Genomic DNA, 10,483 nt, shown 5'->3' with positions numbered 1-10,483 from the left:
GATGGCTGACCACCTGATGATGAGTAAGAAAGACTATTTATACCTTTAACATAAATCTTTATTCATACCTTTAACATGGTGGAGATCAGTAAGAAAGTATTAAAGTGTTAATAAAGTCTTTAGTCTTTAAAGTGTTACGGTTAGGGTTTGTTTTTATTACTATCTGGAGGTCTCGTTACCGTTAACATATTTACTGACTGGTGTCTTCCGTTCTTTGGTCATGTAGAAACTCTTGCTCCTGTCAGTCGACGACAACTCAAGTCTTATCTGAAGAAGAAGTGTCAGAATGTGTCTGAGTGGATCGCTGAAGATGGAACCCGAACCCGTCTGAAGCAGATCTTCACAGAGCTCTACATCACAGAGGGAGGCAGTGGAGACGTCAATAAAGAACATGAAGTCAGACTCATTGAAGCAGCTTCCAGGAAACCAGCCAATGAGACGCCGGTCAGCTGTGAAGACATGTACGAACCCTTACCTGGACACCATGGACCAATCAAGACGGTGATGACAAGCGGCGTGGCCGGCATCGGTAAAACGGTGTTGGCTCAGAAGTATGCTCTGGACTGGGCCGAAGGCAGAGCCAACCAGGAGGTCCACTTCTTGTTTCCACTCACGTTCCGAGAGCTGAACCCGATGATGAAGGAGGAGAAGTACAGCTTGGTGGAACTCCTTCAGCATTTCTTCGGTGGGATCAAGAAACCACTCGTCTGCAGCCTGAAGGAGTTCCAAGTCATGTTCATCCTGGATGGATTGGATGAACTGAGGTTTCCTCTGGACTTCCAGAACGCTGAGATTGTGACCGATGTCACCACGCCAGCCTCGGTGGACGTGTTGCTGACAAACCTCATCAGAGGCCACCTGCTTCCCTCTGCTCGCATCTGGATAACCACACGACCTGCAGCAGCCCATCAGATCCCAGCCGCTTACGTTGACAGGGTGACGGAGGTGAGAGGATTCACCGATCCGCAGAAGGACGAGTACTTCGTCAAGAGATTCGGGGACGAGGAGAAGGCACGCCCGATCGTCTCCCACGTCAAGAGATCCAAAAGCCTCCACAGCATGTGTTACATCCCGGTCTTCTGTTGGATCACGGCCACAGTTCTGGAGTTCCTGTTGAAGACAGGCGTGAAAGGATCGCTGCCAAAGTACCTGACCGAGATGTACCTCCACTTCCTGCTGGTTCTGTTCCGACAGAAGAGTGTGAAATATCACGACGGAGCTCAGACACATTCTGACAAGACTCCAGAGAACACCAAGGTCATTCTGGCTTTGGCGAAACTGGCGTTCGAGCAGCTAAAGAAAGGACAACTGATCTTCTATGAAGCAGACCTGAGAGAGTGTGGCATTGATGTCCGAGAGGCCTCTGTGTACTCTGGAATGTTTACACAGATCTTTAAACGGGAGAGAGGGCTGCACGTGGACACCGTGTTCTGCTTCGTCCATCTGAGTGTCCAGGAGTTTCTGGCTGCTCTTCATGTCTTTGTGTCCTTCGTCCAGGATGGTGTCAACCTGCTGTCAGGACCACAAACAACCTCCATCTGGACCAAAGTAATCGGTGGCAAACCTACGATTCATCAGCTCTACCAAAGTGCTGTGGACGAGGCCTTAAGGAGTCCAAATGGACACCTGGACTTGTTCCTTCGTTTCCTGCTGGGCCTCTCTTTGGACACCAATCAGAAACTCCTACAAAGGCTGCTGATGAAGACAGAAAACACCTTCAAGACCAATGACGAAACCATCAAATACATCAAGGAGAAGATCACAGAGAATCCATCTCCAGAGAGAAGCATCAATCTGTTCCACTGTCTGAATGAGCTGAATGATCATTCTCTGGAGGACGACATCCAACGGTACCTGACGTCAGGACGTCTCTCCACAGACCAGCTCTCTCCTGCTCAGTGGTCGGCTCTGGTCTTCATTTTGCTGTCTTCAGGAAAGGAGCTGGACGTGTTTGACCTGAAGAAATACTCTGCTTCAGAGGAGGCTCTTCTGAGGTTGCTGCCCGTGCTCAAAGCCTCCAATAAAGCTCTGTAGGTTCACTGATAACTGGAGATATTTCAGATATTATATGATCTTTATTTAACAGAAAATCAATGAATAAATGATTTCCCACTGTTTCTTCAGGCTGAGTGGCTGTAACCTGTCGGAGAGATGCTGTCAGGAGTTATCGTCAGCTCTCAGCTCCAGCTCTAGCCTGAGAGAAGTTGACTTGAGCAATAATGACCTTCTGGACTCTGGAGTCAGCCTTCTGGCGGAGGGACTGGGGAGTCCACACTGCATGTTGGAGACTCTCAAGTCAGTATAACTGTGTTCAACTGAGTTTAAATAATACAAACGTTTCTGAAACCTCAAGTAATTTTTATATGTAACATTGTGTGTGTGTGTGTGTGTGTGTGTGTGTGTGTGTGTGTGTGTGTGTGTGTGTGTGTGTGTGTGTGTGTGTGTGTGTGTGTGTGCAGTTTGTCAGGATGTCTGGTCACAGAGAAAGGCTGTTCTTCTCTGACCTCAGCTCTGCGCTCCAACCCTTCCCATTTGAGAGAGTTGAACTTGACCTTCAATCATCCAGGAGAATCAGGCGAAGCGATGCTCTCTGCTGCTGTGAAGGATCCACGCTACAGACTGGACACTCTGAGGTGTGAGAGAGACTGTGTGTGTGTGGGTGTGCATGCAGTGTCTACTCAGACCACGTGTAAACACCAGGCATCAGATAGAAATAAGTTAGTCAGTTCAACTCTGGCAGCAGGACCCATATGGAAAAAAAAATTACTAAATTTGTATATGTTTTACATGAAACTTGTAGTTAATATATATGACAGTCAAAGCAGATATAAGATCCATAGTATTTTTTTGTAAAGTGAAACTTATATAATTTTGTCATTTATAGGAACTATATAAAACAGTCAAAGCACATATAAGAGCCATAGTAAGTTTTTGTAAAGTGAAACTTATATAATTTTGTCATTTATAGGAACTATATAAAACAGTCAAAGCACATATAAGAGCCATAGTAAGTTTTTGTAAAGTGAAACTTATATAATTTTGTCATTTATAGGAACTATATAAAACAGTCAAAGCGTATATAAGAGCCATAGTAAGTTTTTGTAAAGTGAAACTTATACAATTGTCATTTATAGGAACTATATAAAACAGTCAAAGCGTATATAAGAGCCATAGTACGTTTTTGTAAAGTGAAACCTATATAATTTTGTAACTTATAAGAACTATATGTGACGGTAAATCCACATACAATATTCTTAGTAAATTAGTATAAATTGAAATATATATGAACTTGTAAATAATTACTCCAGTAAATCCACATACAAAATCCTTAGTAATTGTGTGTTGTCAAACTTGTAGAGTTGGGCAAACATCAGTGAACCCAAAATCTGATAGGATATTGTATAGAAACCATACAATACAGGCCATGTATGTCACAGAGACATCCACATTAAACAAAACCTAATCTTACAATGAAATAACATGAGATGACAAAATAATGAGTTGTATTCCCTTTTACATTTTATGACTCCTACATTATTTAAGATCCCCCCACCCAGTGACCCCCCAGTGTGACACCCCCCACCCAGTGCCCCCCAGCCAGTGCCCCCCCCAGCCAGTGTCCTCCCCAGTGTGATGCCCCCCCAGCCAGTGTCCTCCCCAGTGTGATGCTCCCCCCCCCAGCCAGTGCCCCCCCAGCCAGTGTCACCACCAATGTCCCCCCATGTCCCTCCCAATGCATTTTATTTTATACTGCTATCTTCTAAAAAAAACAAAAAACATAAAGAGAGCATATCAAACACTTCACATATGTCAGGATGTGTCTGGGTAGCTCAGTCGGTAGAGCTCTCGCCTTAAGACCACAAGTTCGTTGGTACGATCCTGGGCACTGGCAACTCAGCGTAAGAGTAGCACAGCTTGGGTGCGGCAAGTGATGCGGGATGAATTGGGAGTTGATGGTATAGTAGGTGTGGTGCTCTATCTCAGCAACTATCTCCCAGGGGTCTATAGCGCATATGTTTTTTATACCTATCATACACTTCACATATAAAAACTTATATATAGTCATAGATAAAACATGTTTTTTTATAACTATAAGGTATAATGTATTGGCTGACATATAACAATGTTATAAAAATCATATAAAAGAAGCATACTTTTCTTGTAAATTAAATGGTTACAAACTATAAAATACATACTATAATGGTATTTTTTTATATATGGAAAGGATATATCTCATATAATTTAATACTACAAACATTGTATGGAACATGTAAGGAGAATACAGTTTGCCATGTACTTACCTCATAGATCACATACATGTTGTTTACTTGATTCATACATGATTCACTTTATTGTCTTATATGAGGATTGTATGAAAGGTGCCACTTTCAAGAGTTCACATATAAAATCTAGTATGTACTTTACATGACATACATGTAAATGACATACATAAAAAATGTAAATACTTACTATTGGAGGCAACAGGACAACATATATGTTTCTTCTACTTTTTTTTCCATATGGGGAGGCTGTGAGAGAGACAGTTAGTCAGTTCAACTCTGGCAGCAGGAGGCTGTGAGAGAGACAGTTAGTCAGTTCAACTCTGACGGCAGGAGGCTGTGAGAGCGACAGTTAGTCAGTTCAACTCTGGCAGCAGGAGGCTGTGAGAGAGACAGTTAGTCAGTTCAACTCTGACAGCAGGAGGCTGTGTGAGAGACAGTTAGTCAGTTCAACTCTGGCAGCAGGAGGCTGTGTGAGAGACAGTTAGTCAGTTCAACTCTGGCAGCAGGAGGCTGTGAGAGAGACAGTTAGTCAGTTCAACTCTGACAGCAGGAGGCTGTGAGAGCGACAGTTAGTCAGTTCAACTCTGGCAGCAGGAGGCTGTGAGAGAGACAGTTAGTCAGTTCAACTCTGACAGCAGGAGGCTGTGAGAGCGACAGTTAGTCAGTTCAACTCTGACAGCAGGAGGCTGTGAGAGCGACAGTTAGTCAGTTCAACTCTGGCAGCAGGAGACTGTGAGAGAGACAGTTAGTCATTTCAACTCTGACAGCAGGAGGCTGTGAGAGAGACAGTTAGTCAGTTCAACTCTGGCAGCAGGAGGCTGTGTGAGAGACAGTTAGTCAGTTCAACTCTGGCAGCAGGAGGCTGTGAGAGAGACAGTTAGTCAGTTCAACTCTGACAGCAGGAGGCTGTGTGAGAGACAGTTAGTCAGTTCAACTCTGGCAGCAGGAGGCTGTGAGAGCGACAGTTAGTCAGTTCAGCTCTGACAGCAGAAGGCTGTGTGAGAGACAAAGACCAACACAACCTCTGTTCTGCCAGCTCACCTCTGATAGAAAATCAATAACTAGGTAATCAATAGGCTATGAATATATCAATAACTAGGTGGTCAATACATCAATAACTAGGAGAGAAGGACTCAATGTTCTCAATCATACTGTGATGCTGTTCAGTGTTGTTTGATGTTTAATGGTGTAAAATCATTATCAATTATATTATCATATAGAATATTCAGGTCTGACTTTGTCTCTCCTCCAACTCCAGTGTGGACCACGGTGGAGAGAACAGGCTGACACCAGGAGTGAAGAAGTGTAAGTTTATATTCTGTTTTATTCATTCAGTCAAAGCATCACATCAGGTCATTGGTTCTCAAAGTGGGGTCTGGGGACCCTCCAGGGGTCCTTGGGGGGTTCCAGGGGGTCCCCAGCTAAATGTGTTAATACAGCATCACAATAACTTTAACCTCTTTATCCATGGATATTTATGAACATTTTGAAAAAGCTTGATAGTGTTTTGCAAAATATGTTTTAATCTTCTCTTCACGATGGGGGTCTGTGGCCAAATATAATATAAATGTGGGGGTCCTTTGTATGAAACAGTTTGAGAACCACTGACTTGATTGAAGATGATAATTACCATAACATGTAGACTAATAGAGTGATATTATTATAATAACATGTAGACTAATACAGTGATATTATTATAATATCTACAAGCTCATAGCGCGGCACCAAGTCCCGCGCTACGACCTTGTAGGTCTGCTATTTTTTTTTTATCGTAAAAATGTGGCACAAATCTTTTTATATAATATATCCTTTCAGAGCGACCGTTTTTAACTCATATCTTTGCTTCTGAGGGGTCCCTAGAACAACATATTTTCAAATGGGGGTCTGCGGCCAATTACATATAATGTTTGTATTTCAGAAAACTGTCAGGATTTAGAAGACATTTTTTGTCGACGTCAGGCCTAAATGGGTTAATCCGGTCGTTTTAACGGACCCCTCACCAACCTTAATCCGGTCCTTTTAACGGACCCCTCACCAACCTTAATCCGGTCGTTTTAACGGACCCCTCACCAACCTTAATCCAGTCGTTTTAACGGACCCCTCACCAACCTTAATCCGGTGGTTTTAACGGACCCCTCACCAACCTTAATCCGGTCGTTTTAACGGACCCCTCACCAACCTTAATCCGGTCGTTTTAACGGACCCCTCACCAACCTTAATCCGGTCGTTTTAACGGACCCCTCACCAACCTTAATCCGGTCGTTTTAATGGACCCCTCACCAACCTTAATCCGGTCGTTTTAACGGACCCCTCACCAACCTTAATCCGGTGGTTTTAACGGACTCCTCACCAACCTTAATCCGGTGGTTTTAACGGACCCCTCACCAACCTTAATGCGGTCGTTTTAACGGACCCCTCACCAACCTTAATCCGGTCGTTTTAACGGACCCCTCACCAACCTTAATCCGGTGGTTTTAACGGACCCCTCACCAACCTTAATCCGGTCGTTTTAACGGACCCCTCACCAACCTTAATCCGGTGGTTTTAACGGACCCCTCACCAACCTTAATCCAGTCGTTTTAACGGACCCCTCACCAACCTTAATCCGGTCGTTTTAACGGACCCCTCACCAACCTTAATCCGGTGGTTTTAACGGACCCCTCACCAACCTTATTTCGGTGGTTTTAACGCACCCCTCACCAACCTTAATCCAGTCGTTTTAACGGACCCCTCACCAACCTTTATCCGGTCGTTTTAACGGACCCCTCACCAACCTTAATCCGGTGGTTTTAACGGACCCCTCACCAACCTTATTTCGGTGGTTTTAACGCACCCCTCACCAACCTTAATCCAGTCGTTTTAACGGACCCCTCACCAACCTTAATCCGGTCGTTTTAACGGACCCCTCACCAACCTTAATCCGGTGGTTTTAACGGACCCCTCACCAACCTTAATGCGGTCGTTTTAACGGACCCCTCACCAACCTTAATCCGGTGGTTTTAACGGACCCCTCACCAACCTTAACCCATTTTGGACGGGAACCCCTTTTGGTGTTTTAAGCATTGTTATACTTTACCTTTTGAAAAATAGCAGATCTACAAGCTCATAGCGCGAGTGCCGCGCTACGAGCTTGTAGGTCTGCTATTTTTCAAAAGGCGAACGTTTTTAACTCATATCTTTGCTTCTGAGGGGTCCCTAGAACAACATATTTTCAAATGGGGGTCCGCGGCCAATTACATATAATGTTTGGGGTCCTTGACATGAAATATTGAGTACCACTGATATAGAAACTTAGGTATTTCAGAAAAGTGTCAGGATTTAGAAGAAGTTTTTTGTCGACGTCAGGCCTAAATGGGTTAATCCGGTGGTTTTAACGGACCCCTCACCAACCTTAATCCGGTGGTTTTAAAGGACCCCTCACCAACCTTAATCCGGTCGTTTTAACGGACCCCTCACCAACCTTAATCCAGTGGTTTTAACGGACCCCTCACCAACCTTAATCCGGTGGTTTTAACGGACCCCTCACCAACCTTAATCCGGTGGTGTTAACGGTCTATTGCCTAACGAGGCATGCTACCAGCTGGCTGCTGGAATGCTTCTCTAGAGTCTACTTCATTAGAACACGCCCAGGTCATGTCAAAGAAAAGGAAAAACCCCGCCCAGTAGGGGAGGGGCTCCCATGTGTCTGTCAGAAAGCCTTGAGGGTTGATTTCACCTCATAAGGTCACCATATAGCTGTCTGTCACGGGCAGAATGCGCCCTCTAGCTGTCACCTGTGGGCATTACAGTCCATCTGTTACCATTGAAAGCAGAGGATGGTTAGTTACAGTAATGTGAGGTCACTGAGGTGAAATTATTATTATTATTATTATTATTATTATTATTATTATTATTATTATTATTATTATTATTATTATGTGTGATTGTAAACTGGTGCTGTATTGCATGTTGTTCTTCTCATCAGATGTGTGTGAACTCACTCTGGATCCAAACACAGCACACAGTCACCTCTCTCTGTCTGAGAACAACAGGAAGGTGAGCCGGGTGGACGAGGATCAGAACTATCCTCCTCATCCACACAGATTTAAGACCCGCGGTCAGGTGATGTCCAGAGAGACACTGAGTGGACGCTGTTACTATGAGGTAACGTGTAGTGGAGGGGTTGGTGTAGCAGTGGCACACGGAGAATACCACGGACAGGTTGATGACAGTGAGTTTGGATGGAATGATCAGTCCTGGAGTCTGATCTGTCGTGGTGTTAATAACAACTACTATGTGAGGCACAATAAGGAGCAGACTGACCTCCCTGTCCGTCGCTCCTCCTCCTCCGTCAGAGTAGCAGTCTATGTAGACCATGCTGCTGGCACTGTGTCCTTCTACACAGTGTCCTCTGACACACTCACACACCTGCACACCTTCCAGTCCACGTTCACTGGACCTCTCCATGCTGGGTTCAGGTGCTGGTGGGAGGGGGGCTCAGTGTCTCTGTGAGTCAGAGGAGGAGGAGGAGCTACATGTAGCGCTGTGTGTGTGTGTGTGTGTGTGTGTGTGTGTGTGTGTGTGTGTGTGTGTGTGTGTGTGTGTGTGTGTGTGTGTGTGTGTGTGTGTGTGTGTGTGTGTGTGTGCAAAAATGCATTTATGCGCACACACACACACACACACACACACACACACACACACACACACACACACACACACACACACACACACAGGCTCTTCAGTGTTTATTGATGTAAATTATTGATTATTATTATTATTAGAACGCCTGTAGTATTTTCTGTACATTTTGTAAATAAAGTGTAATTTCGTTTTAGGACATTTTAACTGTTTTGTAAAACTGTGGTTCTCAAACTTTATACCACATTTCAACAACCTCCATTACGCCTTCAGACCCCCATAACCAAATGGACCCTTTTGGTTCCATTTGTACACTCTCAGAGTCACAGACCTGTAAGGGTCCATTTGGTTCCATTTGTACACTCTCAGAGTCACAGACCTGTAAGGGTCCATTTGGTTCCATTTGTACACTCTCAGAGTCACAGACCTGTAAGGGTCCATTTGGTTCCATACACTCTCAGAGTCACAGACCTGTAAGGGTCCATTTGGTTCCATGTGTACACTCTCAGAGTCACAGACCTGTAAGGGTCCATTTGGTTCCATTTGTACACTCTCAGAGTCACAGACCTGTAAGGGTCCATTTGGTTCCATGTGTACACTCCCCCTGCAACCCCCTCAATGACCCCTGGGGGTCCCCGGACCCCACTTTGAGAACCCCTGTTGTAAATACATGTATGTGGTGCAGTGGTCACTAAATCCATAAAAAAACTGTTTTATTAAAAATATAAATGGTATCTTTTTCCATTAATCTTTGTCTTTATTGTTATAATTGTTTTAGTGGTGTAAGAAGTACTCAGATTGGGCCTCCGCTGGCCTAGCGGTCCAGGCACATCAGGCCACATAGAGGCTCTGGCCTGACAGCGCGTCGCGTGTTCGAGTCCCGTTCATGATGACCGTTGCTGCGTCTCTCTCTCTCTCTCTCTCTCTCGCTTGCTCTCTCGCTCTCTCGCTCTCTCTCTCTCTCTCTCTCTCTCTCTCTCTCTCCCCCCCAGCGCAGCGTAGCTTGGTCTGGACCAATCACAGCACAGCGTGGACAGTTCTCACCATCGATTGATTGAAGTATTTATCAACAGTATTTAACAGTATTTATCAACAGTATTTAACAGTATTTAACAGTATTTATCAACAGTATTTAACAGTATTTATCAACAGTATTTAACAGTATTTATCAACAGTATTTAACAGTATTTATCAACAGTATTTAACAGTATTTATCAACAGTATTTAACAGTATTTATCAACAGTATTTAACAACAGTTTTCAGAATGGGTTCATTTCACAATAAAAGCACAACTCAATACAGAGACTTCGTTACTGAGGACGACACACTGATAAACATTACACTGGTTTACAACACGGTCCACCATGTTCAATTCATCACAACATCTAGAGACGAACACATAAACACTTTCAGATTTTACGAGGGCCAGTTTAGAATTCACCCTTTGTCAAGCCCCGCCCCTGGTTGTGGCCCTCTTTGCACCCATTGGTTGCCGTTTCATGGTTGGACAAAAATCCTCTCTCTCTCTCTCTCTCTCTCCATCCACTACCATTGAAATAAGGTGTTTTAAATCCTCTCTCTC

At 44.3% G+C, this 10,483-nt stretch overlaps 1 protein-coding gene across 1 annotated transcript; it reads left to right on the top strand.

Annotated features, from left to right (window-relative positions):
• Nucleotide 1: 1 nt before the first annotated feature.
• On the top strand, nucleotides 2-8,801 carry LOC308334899 (protein NLRC3-like; the record flags this gene model as incomplete). The annotated part of the gene is made up of 6 exons (XM_080791789.1): nucleotides 2-23; nucleotides 227-2,030; nucleotides 2,125-2,295; nucleotides 2,460-2,633; nucleotides 5,542-5,588; nucleotides 8,248-8,801. The coding sequence occupies 6 exons, from the start codon at nucleotides 2-4 to the stop codon at nucleotides 8,772-8,774; spliced, it is 2,745 nt and encodes a 914-aa protein (XP_080647915.1). The 3' UTR covers nucleotides 8,775-8,801.
• Nucleotides 8,802-10,483: the final 1,682 nt, after the last annotated feature.

The sequence above is a fragment of the Protomyctophum bolini genome (assembly GCF_963924005.1).
Source record: "Protomyctophum bolini genome assembly, chromosome: 20".
In the NCBI taxonomy this organism is placed as follows: Eukaryota; Metazoa; Chordata; class Actinopteri; order Myctophiformes; family Myctophidae; genus Protomyctophum; species Protomyctophum bolini.
Note: the sequence above shows the minus strand (reverse complement) of the source record. Positions and strands in the feature narration are given on the sequence as shown.